We start from the raw sequence: 18,068 nt of genomic DNA on the forward strand, positions 1-18,068 counted from the left end.
GAAGAAGATATCTTTGAACTATGGAGTAATTACTTTGAAAAATTGCTAAATGAAACAATCAGTGACAGCACAGTAGTAGAAACACTCAACAGACATGCAATCAAAAATACATCTCCATACGTAAAGTAGAAAAAAATCATCAAAAGCATGAAATGTGGAAAGGCAGTGGGAGTAGATGATGTTCGAGTATGGAGGTATAAAAGTCTTACAGTGGCTGCCCTGCATAGGTCAGAAAGCCTGGACAGAGGGACAAATTCCAGATGATTGGAGTAGAGCTCTGATTGTGAGAATTATAGAGGTATTTCTCTACTGAGTATTCCTGGTAAGATTTATGCAAGTATACTTGAGAAACGTTTGAGCTTAGATTAACTGTGGAAGAGAAGCTTGGTGAAGAATAAGCTGGATACAGGCCAAATAGAGGTGGCCAGGATCAGATTTTCACTTTACAACAAATAGTTGAGAAATAATGGGGAAAATAACAAAGATCCATATTTAAGTTTTGTAGATCAGGAAAAGGCATATGACAAAGTGCCAAGAGAAAAGCTATTCAAAATGCTACAGTTTGTGTGGTGTCAGTGGGCATTATATCAAGCAATACTTAGTCTGTATTTGAGTTGTAAGTCAGCAGTTAGAATTGAAGGATGTACAAGAAGATGGTTTAATGTTAAATCTGGTGCCAGACAAGGATGTACATTATCCCCTCTGTTATTTATTATATATATAGATCACATAATGAAGGAAAGTATTGTAGTATTAAACCTGATATCAAAATTGAAGATGTTAATCTAAGCTCTTTATTTTATACAGATGATGTTATACTTCTAAATAAATCCAGTACAAGTCTGCAAGATTCTATAACTAAATTGGATAACTGTTGTAATAGATATAATATGAAGGTCAGCAATAACAAGACAAAGATAATGAAAATAGGCAGAAGCACAAAAACATCAACTGCATTGTGAATGGAGAACCCATAGAACAAGTAAAACATTTCAGATACTTTGGCATGATTTTTAGTGAAGATGGTAAATTAAATATGGAAATAGACAACAGAATCAACAAAGTTGGTATGGTGGGGAGTCAACTGAATAATTTGTATGGAATAAGAGAGAAATTAGTCAAAACACTAAATTATCTGTATACAAGACAGTGTTCAAACCAATTTAAACTTATGGATCTGAGAGCTGGGTTTATGAAAAAAAAACACTTGACCAAAGACTAGACACTGCAGATATCAGAGTCCTGAGAAAGATTACTGGTGTGAACAGGTGAATTAATGGCAATATCATATTAAAAACTAGGATATTTGGAAAAGAACTAAACGTTGTTAGTATCCAGGAATGTGTTAGCAGAACTAATCTCAGGTGGTATGGTCACTTACAACAGAATGGGAAAAGAAAGATTAGCAAAACAAATTTTCTGCCAGGTTGCAGGAAAAAGACCCAGTAGAAAACCAAGATATGTGGATTGATACAGTAAAAAGTGCCATAGAAGATAGAAATATAAGATCTGATAATGTTGGAGTCTTGACAGGCAACAGGCAATTTTTCTCCATTGATTTGGAGAAAAATTGTAGATAGGAAGTTAGTAATGATATAAGTTTTTCATGTAGTACTATCATATCCTGTAACACCCCTTGAGGATAGACATGTCAGGAATCTGATGATGATAGTACATTCTTACCTGTGCAATAATAATACTTATATTTTCTATAGCCTAGATTGACTATATATCACAATGATTAGTTATATGTAAATTTTATGTTTATCACATAGATACTACATAGATAATGTAACATTTACTCTTGTATTGGAAAGAATGGGATTCAAATCCTGTTTAGGATGTATATGAACCAAGAGCTTTTGAAATGAAAGTTAGCTGGTTGATCTGGTACGGAATCAAATGAATCAATTTATATGGAATAAGAGAAAAATTAGCCAAGACAGTGTTCAATCCAGTTTTAAATTAGGAATCTGAGAGTTGTGTTAAAATTAACTCGTCTAAAAATCAATCATAAAATATTAATACTTGAATCACTTATGTTTAATATTTATATTTGTAACGTTTTTAGCTAAGTTTCATAGCCATTGTCAATTATAGGAAAACTCTAAAAATAACAATTTTATTGAAAGCATGTGATATTATGTGCACTATAGGTTACAGGAGAATACTCCATCTGCATTAATAGATACTGAAAATAAATTACAATAATTTAGTTAATTATTTTTAAACATAAACAAAATTTAATTACAATTTTCCTATAACTATTGACAATGGATATGAAACTTAGCCAAAAATTTTACAAATAAAAATATTAAACATAAGTGATTCTGGTATTAATATTTTATGATGTTAGAATTAAAGCAGTTGATTAAAGACTAGAGACCATAGATATGAGAGTTCTGAGATCAGTGGAGTGAACAGATGGTATCAATGGCATAATCATATTAAAAATGAAAATATCACAACTTGAATTATAATAAAATTAGTTTAATCCTTTATCCAAGTGTGAGCAAACAAAGTTTGCGCCTGAAAGTATCTTCAGGACTAGGGTAAGGTGGTACAACACCAGGGCAACTCGTTGCAAAGGTGGAGCAAGTTACCAACGCTCCTATCTCAGTATCTCCTATAATGCAAAACACATCTCCTTGCAGATATGTCTAATGTTATGCATTAAGGGAAGGGCCACTTCTGTGGCCCTTCCCTTAATGCAACACCTTTGCAACGAGTTGCCCTGGTGTTGTACCACCTTACCCCAGTCCTGAAGATACTTTCAGGCACAAACTTTGTTTGCTCACACTTGGATAAAGGATTAAACTAATTTTATTATACTCTAACCAAGTGAAAAATAAACTTTCTTCATCACAACTTGAATTGTTAGCAATCAAGAATGTGTGTGTGTGCAGAGCAAATCTGAGGTGGTATAGTCACTTAAGTAGAATGAGAGAGAAAGGAAATGTTAGCAAAACAAATGTTTAATGTCAAGAAGAGAGAGAGGAAGACTAAGATATATTACTGGTGCTGACAAGTGACACACTAATTTGGAGGAAATGATTTTCCTGACTGGATTGCAATGCTATCATAATATCCTGTACAATCGAGGATACATTAGGAAATTGATAATGAACTTTAATAACTGCAACATTAAATAGATTTTTTTTTCTTTTTAAATTCATATGTTAACTGGTATATAGTTAGTGATCATAACATCAAGCTTGGAAAATATGCACAGGTATAATTTGCTATAATGGATAGCTTAGCTTACTGTAATAAATTTGGTAACTGACAATTAGCTGCTCCCAATGACGATGATGACCTCAGAACTTTCTATCATACCAAAGTTTAAAATGATATAACAGGTCAGTTTCTTGCTAACATTTCTGTTTGGTATCAATGTTGTGGTCTGAAAGATTAAATTTTCAAGGTGTAGCTAGCTGATATACGTCTTCTGAGTTACCCTTGCCTGATTAGAATAGTTCTTCCTATTTCAATGATGCCGTGTATGGAACAGGTTTTTTAATAAATGCTTTTCTCCTAAGACAGCAGTATAATCTTTATGACATTTACAATAAATCCCGACAGGTATTTGTAGGTAGTATAGGTATATGGTACAACAGATAGTATAACCATCTGTTTGCCAAGTGGAATGTTAAAGATTTACATCCTGCCTACTGAAATATTGCTTCATTTAATAACTAAAAAAATGTCTGTGTTTTTTGATGTCATTGTGACTGGGGGGGGAAGATGGCTGGCAAGATGGAAATGGAATTTATAAATTCCACTTCCATCTTGCTGTTGCTCATTGATAATTACCTGAAACAGCATGTGATGGAGGGGACCAGGGGTTTGAGAGGGTTTGATCTGATAACAGCATTAGAAGATCTATAACTACAGTAGCAACTTTTCTTTCAGTGAAAGTGACCATACAGTCCTGTTCTGGAAGATTGTTAAATGTAGAATTTGCAGAACTAGAAAAACTGGTGATTATGAAAAACTTAGAAGACAGCTTGAGTATTGCCATGGCATAAGAAGCTATAAGGGAAGAATATCAATAGCACATGAAAAATGGTCAAGGACTGTTTGAGAGAAGCAGTATCAGACTGCATACCCAGGATCAAAAGGATAAACCAAATGGGAGTTAAATTGATGAGTAGCAATATAAAACAAGAGCTTGGGGGGGGGACATGGAAGGAATATAAAGAAAAAGGTGATTAGTATGCTCATGAGCAATACAGATCACTAGGTAGAAAATTAGCTAAGCAGACCAAAGGAAATCCTGAAATTTTTTCCTCACTATGTAGTGAGAAAGAGGAAGAATGATTATAGAATTACAACTTTAAGTAATTTAGGAAATAGTTGTGTTGCTAAGTGATCACTTTCCAAAGGTGAATTATCCAGGTGGAGACACTGCAAATGCCTATGTAACAGACTGATGTGAGAATTGAAGTCAATGAACTGGAGGTGCTCAACATATTGATAAACATCAATGTGAATACAGCAGTGGGATTGGATGACATCAGTTATGTCAATGTGCAAGAGAAATGGTAGTGCCTATGACCAAGTAGTTTAAACTTAAGTTTAAGCTCTTTCAAGTTTCCAAAGGAGGAAGAAAGAGGCCAACAAAGATCTGTTACATAAAGGAGGTTCCAAGACAGAAGCAGCAAATTACAGCCTGATTAACATCTCAGGGGGTGGTAGCTAAGATATCAGAAAAGTTGGTTAACAGTAAAATTCAGGAACTGGTTAACAGGAATGTGATACTCTTTGATGAGCAGCATAACTTTGTAAAAGGTGTCCTGTCTTAGTAATTTACTTACAGAAAATTATTACATAATTTGGAACAAATGGGAATGGACATGAAGCTGGTGGCATGGATGGGGGTAGTGACAGACAAGCACCAGAGTATATGGTGTGGAATCGAGGAGAAAGAATGTGACTAGTGGAGTGCCTCGAGGCTCTGTACCAGGATCACTGCTGTTTAATTTGTTTCAGAAGGAGTATTCAGTTGTTTGCTGATGATGCAACTGGAAAGGCAATGTAGACTCATGCTAGATGATTTAAATAAACTGGCAGTGTAGATGAAGGATAAGTAGTCAATTTGATAAAGTGTAAGATTATGCACTTTTGGATGAAAAGATTATACTGCATATTACAAGGTTGGTATCAGATTGTAGAAAATGCATGAGGCTAGGAATTTTGGGGATGATGGTGGATAGAGTTAAAGTTCAGAAGACATATTGTAAAGTTGGCAAAACAGCTCAAAAAATATTTTATGTTGAAGAACACACTGACATATGGAAATATAAAGAAGGGATTAATAACCTCTCTAAGGCTATAATATGACTGCATCTTGACTACTGTGTACAGATTTGACATCTGGGTTTCATGGAGGTGAGTGACTAAGCTAGACAGGTATGAGGACAGATTGAAGGTGTGCATGTATTGCAAAGTTTAGTTGACAGAAAAGAGGAGATACGATAGAGACTTATAAGTTCTATAAGAATGATACAAAATAAATTTTTCAGCATATGGCAAGTAGAGAGAGAGAAAGAACTAGGTTCAGCTCTGGAAACGAAGCATGGTTACTAAGTGTATGTGGACTAGATTTTGTCTGAAGAATGGTGAATGACTGGAATGGATTGCCAGCAGTAGTTATGAGTGCTCTGACAGTGAATGAGTTTAAGGAGCAGTATGATAAGTAATGTGAAAATCTCCCATGATGATTATTCTGACTTAATGGAGATAATAATATTATTCTTAAAGGAGAAATATGCTTGACTGCCCAATTATTTCCATATAAGGAACTTTTTTAAAAATAGTTAAATATTAGTTATTTTTTATTTTTAAGATATACAGCATCAAAGTTATAGTTGAGCAAAGATTGCAATTTTTACATCATTCAATTCAAAATATTTCTTAAAACTTCATTTAAAATCTTCATGTATTATGAAGCAGTTCTTTTAATTGTAGAAAAAATGTAATCTTCACTGGATTAATGTAATTCCCAAGCTTCTGTTATTGATTGCCTCTCCAGATTGAGGATGATGCACTGCTATAAATATACAATTTACTTAATGGTGAAAGAGACGCAAGTTTGAATGGATTAAGGTAATTCCATGTTCATTGCAAGCTTGTATTACTGCTGCATCATTGGTGGATCCTGCTGGACTTATGATGTATTTTACTCCACTCTGCAGAAAGACAAAATTATATTATTATTATTAATTACTTTGATATATATATATATATTTTTTTTTATTTTTTTTTATTTTACGGTTATATACAGTTCATATGGTCAAAAATATTTGGCAATTTTTAAAGTATACAGGGCATTAAAATTTCAACTATTTTTCCTGTACATTTACATATAAATTTAGAGTTAGGAAAGGAGATCATTGCTGCTCAAGGAACATTTAACAGCAGCAATGTCTTGACAATATTCTACAAGTTACAGATTTAAATATGGGAGGCATAAAATGGATCTCATACGAAAAAGTAGTGAAGCAGGAAGTTGGGTGCAATTTAGAAGCAGCTATTTTTACTGACATTCTTTTTAAAAAAACTTTTTTTTCTGTTACAATATTGGTCAAATTTAAAAGGAAGCCAATTTTAAATTTAGCCAAGCTCCTGCTAACACAGTGTTTGGCTCACATATGTATCACTTTTTAATGGTGTATGAAAAACAGTCAAGGAATAACTCAATCAGTAATGAGCTGACCAGTATAATAGCAGCATTTAACCTATGAGAGAGAAAATGAAGGATTTGACAAATGCAATTGAGAAATAAAAGTTCAACAGATGGTAGATCTATTGTTTATAATAGAACAAATTATTTAAGTAGTGACGAATACATCAAGAGATCCATAAGAATATTGTGAGAATAAGGATCAAAGAAGTTGTGAAATATAAAAATGCAGGCTATGAAAGTTAAGTCAGAAAGAATGAATGTGGAAGAATAACTTTACTAAATGTAGATGTTCACATGGCTAAGATCTATCATGGCACATCATAGTGCCACCACTTCATTGGATGCAGAGATGCTGCATAACCTGGATCAGAATTCAGTAATAGAGATAGATAGGGATAGCAGCCTATATACCAAAGGAATGTTCAGCCAAACTGGTTAAGCCCTTGACATGTTTGTATAATTTGAGTGAGCTCAGGAAAGATCAAACAGTAATGAAAAGAATGTATGATGTTATATGAGATATACAACTGGAGTAGTGATAAGGATTTTAGAGATTTTATTTAGTGTTTGGCACATGAAAGTTGATCTACAATAAAAGAATAATAATAAGAAAATGATTTTTAATAATTAATCTTCAGCAAATACAAGGGTGGTCTGAAAAGTTCTTGGCCTAACAAGAAAAAACTAATTTATAATTTAAAAATTATTTTTATTTTTCAACATAATTTCCCTTAAGACTAATAAGGGAAATTATGTTGAAAAATAAAAATGCTCCAGCGCCATTATCTTGTCCCTGTAGTGGTTCTCAGTAAGATCTGCAAAATACCCATCTATAACTGCAATCACCTCTTGATTTGAAGAAAAATGCTGACCAGCGAGGAAGAGATAGAAGTTAGAGGGAGCCAAATCTGGGGAATAGGGTGGATACTGAATACTGAACAAATGAGGATTTGTTAGCAATTTGAGATTTATCTGACCAAATTGTATTCTTATTGGATTAAACCAGAAATAAACTGATGATACAACATGATAGATTTCAAGCCAGGTGGGGCATCACATAACAAGGACCTCCATTGTTTTCGCCAGGGAACCAGGGTGAACAGTGAAAAGTCAGCTACTGGAACAAATCCTGAAACACACCCCAACTCAACATCACCAGAGTTCAAGGTCAGTACTATCAAAATAAGAAGCCTGAATGGCAAAGAAATGGAGCTGTCTGAGGAATTGGATAAGTACCAGATCAACAGGTGACAAACAAAAAAGACAATTGCTGAGATCTTTCTAAGATTTAATGTTGAATGCTATAGCCACACCTTTTCAGGGAAAAACGAATGGCTATAGCATTCAACATTAAATACGAGGCTAATCTTCTTGAATGGCAAGCAATATCAAGTAGAGTGGTGTGGGAAAATATCAAAATGGGGAACTGGACAATGAGACTTATTTGTGCCTATGTTCCCATGGAAAGTTCTACTGAGGTAGATGTGGAAGAATTTTTTGAGGCTTTAGAGAAAGCAACTGACACAATGAAAAAAGAAAAGCTGGTCCTTGTTGGGGATCTAAATAGTGGAGTAGGAAATTATTGTTAGACATACAGAAATGGAGAGAAGAGGCAAGGAAGAAGAAAAGTCTCACTGACTGACTATATTATTGTTGATAGTGATATTTTCTCACTGGTCCAGGACACTAGAGTGTACAGAGGATTTGAAATTGGAAGTGATCACCATTTAGTCTGGAGCAGGATGAAATTGAATTTCGTATTGAAAAGAAGAACATGTAAGAAAGTTTTAAAGTGAAAAAAAAAATGAGTAACTCTCAGATGTGAATTGTAGACTAAAACTCACAAGCACTATTGAAGAACAAATGAAAGAGTTTGAGAACAGGAACAAAACCTTGAAGATTCAATGGCAAATCCTGAAGAAAACATTGATTCAGCCAGAGAGGCATTGGTGAGGTTGAATATAGAGACAAATGTAAGAAAGCTAAACAAAAGTCATGAGAAGACTTTGGTAAAAACATAGAAAATAAATATCAGGAAGGTGACAAAATATTCTGGACAGTGCTGCAAAAGAAATTACAGATGATAAAGGTGACATGAAAACTGGTGAAGAAGAAGATATGCTTAATGTATGGAGCAATTACTTCAAAAAATTGCTAAATGAAACAAGCAGTGAAAGCACAGTGGTAATAAAAAACAGGCATACAATCAGGAATACATATCCATACTTGAAGTAGAAAAAGTCATCAAAGGCCTGAAATGTGGAAAGGCAGTGAAGTAGATGATATTCGACCAGAAATGCTCAAGTATGGAGATATAAAAGTCTTCCAGTGGCTGCACTGCATCGGACAGAAGGGCAAATTCCAAATGATTGTAGTAGAGCTCTCATAGTACCCATATACAAAAAAAAAAGGGAAATAAAACAATGTGAGAATTACAGAAATATTTCCATACTGAGTGTTTCTGATAAGATTTATGCAAGAATTGAAAAACTGTTGAGAAGGCTTGCGGAAGGGAAGCTTGGTGAAGTACAAGCTGTACTCAGGCCAAATAGAGGCTGTCACGATCAGATCTTCCTTTACGACAAATAGTTGAGAAATCGTGGGAATATAACAAAGATCCGTATTTAAGTTTTGTAGAGCTGCAAAAGTCATATGACAAGGTGCCAAGAGAAAAGCTATTCAAAACGCTACAGTTATATTGTGTCAATGGGGCATTATATCAAGCAATACTTAGTTTTTATTTGAGTTGTGAGCAGTTAGAATGATGGTTTGATGTTAAATCTGGTATTAGACAACAATGTACATTATCTCCTCTGTTATTCATTATCTATATGGATTACATTCTGAAAGAAAGTGGTATTGAGCCTGATATCAAAATTGGAATGTTAAGCTCAGCTCTTTACTTTATGCAGATGATGTTATACTTTTAAATAAATTCAGTACAAGTCTGCAAGATTCCTGACTAAAGTGAATAACTGTTGCAATAACAAGACAGACTATTAAAATCGATGAATGGAGAACCTATTGAACAAGTAAAACATTTTGGCTATCTAGGCACAATTTTTATTCAAGATGTTAAATTAAATATGGAAATAGACAACAGAATCAACAGATCATAGGTGTAGGAATTCAACTGAATAAATTTATATGGAATAAGAGAGAAAGTAGTCAAAACACTGAATTAGCTGTATATAAGACAACGTTCAAACCAATTTTAACTTATGGATCTGAGAGCTGGGTTAAAAATGAAACACTTGACTAGAGAACACAGGTATGAGAGTCCTGAGAAAGATTAGGAGTGTGAACAGATGCCATCAATGGCAATATAATATTAGGAAATAACTTGACATTGTTAGAAGAGCTAATCTCAGGTGGTATGGTCACTTAAACAGAATGGGGGAGAAAAGATTAGAAAAACAAGTGTTCTCTGCTAGGTTGGGAGGAAAGAGACCCAGAGGAAGAACAAGATATAGGTGGATTGATACAGTAAAAAGTGTCTTAGAAGACAGAAATATAAGATCTGATAATATAGATATTATTTCTGGGAAAATTCCCATGTTACTCATCTAAAAATAAGCTATTGTTAGATCGTAATTTCTTCTCAGTCATGTTTTATCGTCTTACGATTCTCTCTCTTTAGTATTTAACTAGTTGTAGGCTGATATATCAATCGAATATGAAGAAAATTTATATTATACTGCGCCACTCGATATTCTGAATTGCAAGAGCAATTTAGATAAATCAAACTTCAACTGTATTAGGTTATCATAAGCTGATTTTAGGCCGAGGTTTTTATTTTTACTACATAAGGTTCCTGCTGAGATTCGTATTATTTTAATGAGCAGTGCAATGAAACAATCAGGCAAATACAAGATTCAATTCAAACAAAATTATTCAATGCAGTATCACATAAATTACATCATAACACAGTATTCCAACAGGGACATTATAATTAAAGAATATAAAGCTCTCATTAAGATTCTAGTATACTACTCAGCCGAGCTTAATCTTTATAATTAAAGATTATATTTAACGGATCTTATTCTTATTAGAGAGAACTTCTTTCATAACCTTACTCTGATCAAGGTTACATCTCAGAACATTTAAAATATCAAATCAGTTCAAGATATTCAGAAAGAATAGAACTCGTGAACCATCAGACATTTATTTGTAATTCTCTAAGCTCAGTTAATCAATTTTAGTTAATGTAAGTTTGAGATTCCTAAATTACAACAAATAGTATTCTCATTCAGTTAATGAACACTTAATTCAATAACATAGCATTTATCATTTGAAGAGGAAAAAGTCTTAGCAAATCACATATTAATCTTGACTCGCTGAATACTGCAACTAGGAACAATTTACTTTCGGAGGAATTAATTTTCGTTACTTCTCGCTAAGTATAGTAAAGGTAATCTTACCAGGATATAGTTTCAACACATAAGTAGAACGAACAACAATTTTTAAGTCCTTGCTGACTTTAACTTTGTAATAACACAGACTTAAAAGAATCTTCCACTTCCACGACTGATTTATAAACTCGGGAGAATATAACCTTTATGCACTTGGTTTAAGTTACCTACCTATTTCTTCTTTTTCATATACGTAGTATCCTATTTCCTGCACTATTCCACTGTTAGGCGTTAGGAAGTTTTGGTATAAATCCAACTCACAAAAAAAGGTAAGTTAAAATACCAAGCAATTCCCGATCCTTTAAATTCCCTTCCAGTCTCCAGCTACCATTCTCTATACTCCCCTACTCGATTCTGTTTTTACTTTTGTATCCACTCCTTCCTTTTTCCCACCAAAAACTGGTTCTCACCGGTTTAGCTCACATCAAACTTGCCTTTCCCTTCGTATATAGTAGTTCACGCACTAGGAGAAATTTGCATGTTTTTCATAACAACCAATCAAATGATACCACAAAGAATCTTCTGGATATATTAAAATTACATATATTACAGTTTCTTATATTATTATCAAAGGAACAAAGTACATAAAATAATAATATTTTATAAGCAAGAAATTAACAGAATAAATTTAAATAAGTCCTGCTTATGATATGGTAGATGATGTTAATTATGAATGAAGTATTATTATTATAAATATCTTCATTCACAATTTAACACTATTATTTTAATGACTAATATAGCATACTTTCGTTTAGGAGTGCCCTGTTTTTTTTTTTGTTTTTTTTTGTCATTCTCTCTTTACCCAAAAATCTAGAGTATTACTGAAGTGTTATAAAACTAATATATGAAGAATAAAAAGTATAAGAGAAATTTTGGACATACCTTTTTGGATGTTGTTTTCTGTCTCCTTATTCCAGTGATGTGCCTTCATATGCTGTTAAAAGGAAGGATTTTTTCTGGGGAAGTGGGGGTAAAGCAATGTTGGGAAATTATTTGAAAAAAAAAAAAAAAAACAGGTTTTTGATATTAAGTATATTATTATTTTTATTATTAAGGGTGGGTAGAGAGCATTTTGGGAGGGGGGGGGTAAGAGAAGTATCTGAAGATAGAGATTTTTTTTTTTGGGGGGGGGGGGGAAGAGGATGGATTTAAGGGGAAAAGTCAGGGGTGGGAGTTACGGGGTGTGAGCCGTTTCGACAACTATCGAAACAGCTCTGAAGAATCTTCAGATCCTTCTCTCACCCCTCCCAAAACCCTCTCTATGCACCCTTCATAATAATAATAATAATAATATACATATATCAAAAACCTGGGTTTTTTCAAATAATTTCCCAACATTGCTTTACCCCCACTTCCCCAGAAAAAATCCTTCCTTTTAACAGCATATGAAGGCACATCACTGGAATAAGGAGACAGAAAACAACATCCAAGAAGTTATGTCCAGAATTTCTCCTATATTTTTTATTCTTCATATATTAGTTTTATATCACTTCAGTAATGCCCTAGATTTTGGGGTAAAGACTCTTTCTTTTAAGGTTACACGGTGATCAGCATTCATATTTATGAATTTAGGGACACAATACACACGTGTTAAAAAGATTATTTTATTGATTAATAATAAAATAACTTGACGTTTCGACCCCTGTATTGAGGTCATCATCAGAAGGATACATGTGTATAAGAACCAAGCTACATGCTGTTGCACTCTATACAGGTAAATTACATCTACGTTGTTAACTAATCTTTTTTCTTAGCCTGCCCTCTAGTGATAAAAAAAAAAACTACAATAAACTCTGCTAAAGTCTTTACATACTAGGATTCTTCTGGAATTATACAGTTTATATTGTTATACTACGATTATCTTCTGGATTTGTACAGTACAGGTTGCTATTCAGAAAGAATAGCAACAGGAAAAAAAAAAAAAAAAACTTCACTAAGTCTTCTTGTATTGAGATTTTTCTTCGTGGTTGCTATGAAGGTTGCAGATGGGTCCTCCACATTCTTAGAATGGTTAGACCATTTTTATTCAGATTTGGATCATGTTTGAGCATATCACATGCTTCCTTGAATTTCTGCTCGAACCAGGTTTTGGTGCGGTGTAGGGACTCGGTACCTTTCCAATCAATTCTGTGGTATGTTTGGAGTACGTGGTCAGAAAGGCTGGTTTTTCCAAAATGGAGGTATTTTATGTGTCGTTTGTGTTCATCCTTTCTGATTGGGATGGTTTGCTATGTTACATATGCAATCTATTTTGTAAACCCCTGGGTGGGCTAGGTGTGGCAGGGGATCCTTGGAAGAACTGAGTAGGTGTCTTAATTTTGTCGGGGGTTTAAAGGTGGTTTTGATGTTGTAATTTGTGTAGTGTTCTGTCTATTTTTTCAGAAATGCCTCTAACATATGGTATAGCAATAGCATTCTTGAAACCTTTTTTGTTATTAGTGGTATCTTTGTGGAGGATCTTGTGAATGGTTTTTATACTGTATCCATTTTTTATAAAGGTATGTTTGATGGTCTCATATTCATGGTTAAGAGCTTATTCATTTGAACAAATGGTTTGAGCTCTGTGTTTAAGGGTGCTTATGACCCCTAGTTTTTGTGTTGGGTGGTGATAAGAAGTTTTGTGTGTGTAGGTTTGAGGTAAACTGAGAAGGAGAGACAGCCTGAAGGAAGACGTGACAAGTGTGTCTAGGAACGGAAGAGTTGTTTTTTTCTATTTCAATGGTGAATTGGATGCGTTTGTGTTGTTTGTTCAGGTGGCTAAGGAATGTATCTAGTGCTTTGCAGCCGTGGGGGCCAAATGGCAAAAATATCGTCGACGTATCTGAGCCAAATTTTGGACTTTAGGCATGCCGATTCTAGAGCTCGTTGCTCAAAGTCTTCCATATAAAAGTTTGCTATTGGGGGGGGAGTGGTGAGCCCATGGCTGTACCCTCTTTTTGAAGGTAAAAATTGTTTGTTTTGCCACACGAAATATCCAGAACGGAGTACGCGGGCAAAGAGGAATAGAGAATTGATTGGAAAGGTACCAAGTCCCTACACTGCACCAAAATCTGGTTCGAGCAGAAATTCAAGAAAGCATGTGAAATGTGCAAACATGATCCAAATCTGAATAAAAATGGTCTAACCATTCCAAGAATGTGGAGTACCCATCTGCAACCTTTATAGCAACCACAAAGAAAAATCTCAATGCAAGAAGACTTGAAGTGTTTTTTTTTTTTTTTCCTGAACATTCAATAGCAACCTGTACTGTACAAATCCATAAGAATCCTAGTATGTGAGGACTTTAGCAGAGTTTATTGTAGTTTTTTTTTTTTTTAATCACTAGAGGGCAGGCTAAGAAAAAAGATTAGTTAACAACGTAGATGTAATTTACCTGTATAGAGTGCAACAGCATGTAGCTTGGTTCTTATACACATGTATCCTTCTGATGATGACCTCAATACAGGGGTCGAAACGTCAAGTTATTATTTTATTATTAATCAGTAAAATAATCGTTTCAACACGTGTGTTTTGGGTAAAGAGCCAATGACAGTAAAAAAGGGGCACTCCTAAACGAAAGTAGGCTATATTAGCCATTAAAATAATAGATCTGATAATGTTGGAGTCTTGACAGATAACAGATTGATTTGGAGGAAAATTGTTGATAGTAATTCTTTCTAATAATGATGTAATTTCTTCATGTATTACTATCATAATATCCTGTACACCCCTTGAGGGTACATGTCAGGAATTTGATGATAAAATGGATACATCTCCAAGAAAGCTTTCGAAAATATGTACTCTTTCTTATCACATATCCATGACTCAAACAAATTGCCAATTAGTGTGGTATTGTTAATGCAATTGTCAAGAGGTTTAGAGAGAGTTACCTTTTCTCCTGACAGAAAAAGGAAAATTAGGGCAAAAAAGGGGAAATTACACTTATTTAAAAGTTTACTAGTTAGGAAATGCAAAATGAATCCAAGATTGTCTGCTGTAGACTTAAAATAGACTTGGCGGCTAGTGGGATTAATGTCTCTGACATGACAGTCCACTAAAGATTGTTGGAAGCAGGGAGGATTGCCAACTGACCAAAAAAGAAACACCTGTTGATGAAAAAACACCTATGCAGAAAAAGAGGCTCCATTGGAAAAAAGTATACAAAGATTGGACTTGAGAAGCAAAAGTCATATTCTGAGATGAGATCCATTTCTTTGTCCAAGAAGAGTGAGTACCCTATGGGATTTTCAGTTTCAAATGCCTGCATGGTAAAGTGTGAGTCTATGCATGCACATAAATCAGAGAGGGAAGGTCAGTTATGTGCAGAAGGAAGAGAGTGAGCGAAAGTGTAGTCTTTGAATATACCAGAACTGGTAGGAAATCATCTACCATAATATGCAGTGAATGACCAAAAAGAAGCTAGACACCCAACTGAAAAGGCTGGAAGGCAAGCCATACAATGGTAGTTAATAAGGGATGCCAATTTTCTGGGTTTGTAACAGGAGGTCAGGTCATGCTTTTTTAAGATTTTGGTAATCTTTTCCGAGGTGCCTCGGATGTAGGGAATGGTGATGGATTTAGAGTAATCCTTGTTGTGGAGGGGATCTGTGGTTTGTAGGTTCTAATATTTTTTGGACTTTTTTTGGGGGGGTTAGCCATTGGCTGAGAAAGTGTTGAGGATGTGATTTAGTTCAGTGTTTAGCCCTGTTGTATAGTGTTTTCACTACTCCATATTGTTGAGAGGGGGGTGGGGGTGGGATTGTTGGTGAATGTATCTGCCTGTATGGGTGGGTTTTCTGTAAACTGAGAAAACCAAGGTTCCATTAGGCTGGCGGGTGACTAGTGTGTCTAGGAAAGGGAGGCTGTTTTTTTCCTCTTTTTCCAGGGTGAATTTGATTCTGGGGTGTTGGTTGTTTAAGTGTGTTAAGAAGGAGAGAAGTGTTTCAGAGCCATGTGGCCAAATAGCAAACACATCATCAACGTAGCGAAGCCATATGGTTGGTTTTTGTGGGGCAGAGGCTAAGGCTTTTTCTTCAAAGGTCTCCATAAAGAAATTGGCCAAGGGTGTTGAGAGGGGTGAACCCATGGCTGTCCCCTCTATTTGTTTGTAGAATTTTCCTTGCCAAACGAAATAGCCCGAGTTCATTGTGAACTGAAATAAGGCTGAGATATCGGGAGAAAATTTAGCTTGGATTAGCTCTAGAGTTTCCTTGAGTGGGACATTTGTGAATAAAGAGGAGACATCAAAGCTGACCATTATGTCAGTATGTTGGAGTGTAAGGTTTTCTATGCTGGCTTTGAAATGGGCTGAGTTTTTTATGTGTGATGGTGTGTTGCCAGTATAGTGTGTGAGCTCTTTGGCCAAATGTTTAGCTAATTTGTATGTGAGGGAATCAATGCCATCCACTATGGGATGTAATGGCACATTTTCTTTATGTATTTTTGGGAGTCCATAAATACAGGGGGGGGGGGAATATAGAGTTAAATGGCTTTAATCTGTTGGTAACTTCTACAGGCCAAGAAGTGACTCTCTTAAGGAGCCTGTGAATTTTTCTAATTTGAGAGTTGGTGGGATTGTAATTGATGGGGAGGTAAGTAGCCCGATCTAAGAGAAGAGCATTCAGCTTACCTGTGTAGTCCTTTTGGTTAAGGACTACAGTTGCGTTTCCCTTATCCGCTTTGGTGATAACTATTTCTTTATTATTCTTCATTTCCTATAGAGCTTTATATTCCTTGTTGGATATGTTGGATTTTGGTGGGACTGCTTTGGAAAGGACACAAGCTACATCCAGTCACACTGTTGGTGACTTGAAGTGGAAGGTGGCAGATTCCGCGTTCGATCTGGATCATAATATCCTCACTGGGTATTTTTTTGGGAGCAATCGCGAAGTTGTGGCCACGTGACAGCGCGTTGATTGCTTCAGGCTTCAGGGTGACTGAAGAAAGGTTGATTACGGTATTGGTAGCAAGTTTTGGAATGACGGTAGAGTTCTTTTTTAATTTTTCGAATTTTTTCATCTGTCGGCCTCGTATTTTTTTAAATTCTTTGTCGGCAGTGGTACATGAGACGTCACGTAAAATCGACCAAAGTTCGTGGTTTAAAGTGCCCGAAAGCTCATCTTCGACGGCATGAATAGCTTCGTTAATGTCCGCTAAGAGAAAACTCGTGGCAGTGATTTGTTCGCGTAGTAACGCGTAGCTGGCACGGTTATATATTCGAAGAGCTTTTTTTGAAACAAAACGGTGCTTGAATTTTACACAGTTCGGGATTACTTTATTATCCCGGCAGCGTTTCAGGAAAGTTAGACGATTTAATTGTCTAGACAGCTTCAACTTCAATTTATCGTATTGGCGGGTCATCCGTGCGATTGTATGTTGTTGATTCTCGTAGACAGGCTTATACGTTGGTTATGCATTATTAAAACACTTAAGGAATTGAACAACGTAGTTAAGGATATAAATTAAATTATACTTTAATAAATATTTTCCAATATTTCGGCAATGTCACATTGCCATCTTCTAAAGGAACTTACAAAAAAAGCATGTGCACGTAGGCACTACAAACACAGTAACTGGGAATGAAGAGATGTAATCTGTCTTACTTTGGCCAAACAGGCAGGACAGCGAATATCAGAATTTCTGAACACAAGGACTACATCCAGTTTCACAAGTACAGCCATTCTGGTCTTGCGGACCATGCTCTGGATACACGCCACAGAATACGGTGGAAGCTACAATAATACACCGTAGCAAATACAAAAGACTATTTATGAAATCAGCCTCAGCCCTAAGAAATTCTCCAAACCTCAACAAATTTGGTTGTATGCGACTGCCCCAAATTTGGGAGGCTTACATCAGCAGACCTTCAGCCCAACGGCCAAGAACACCTACTTAGCCTGCTAGAGGGCACCATCAGGACTTTTAAGAGAACAATAGCTTCATCTCTTCATTCCCAGTTACTGTGTTTGTAGTGCCTACGTGCACGTGCT

The 18,068-nt window shown here is 35.2% G+C and overlaps 1 protein-coding gene across 1 annotated transcript in view; it reads right to left on the minus strand.

Annotated features, from left to right (window-relative positions):
- Positions 1–5,819: 5,819 nt before the first annotated feature.
- The window catches only part of LOC150100206 (bifunctional purine biosynthesis protein ATIC), a 307,282-nt gene continuing 295,033 nt past the window's right edge, over positions 5,820–18,068 (minus strand). Inside the window, exon 19 of the mRNA XM_090403041.1 lies at positions 5,820–6,191. Within this exon, the coding sequence (XP_090259167.1) occupies positions 6,072–6,191 (120 nt within the window). The 3' untranslated portion in view covers positions 5,820–6,071. The remainder of the gene's footprint in view (positions 6,192–18,068) is intronic.

Source organism: Typopeltis vanoorti, chromosome 13, assembly GCF_054136105.1.
Source record: "Typopeltis vanoorti isolate ZY-2024b chromosome 13, IOZ_Tvanoo_1.0, whole genome shotgun sequence".
Taxonomy (NCBI): Eukaryota; Metazoa; Arthropoda; class Arachnida; order Uropygi; family Thelyphonidae; genus Typopeltis; species Typopeltis vanoorti.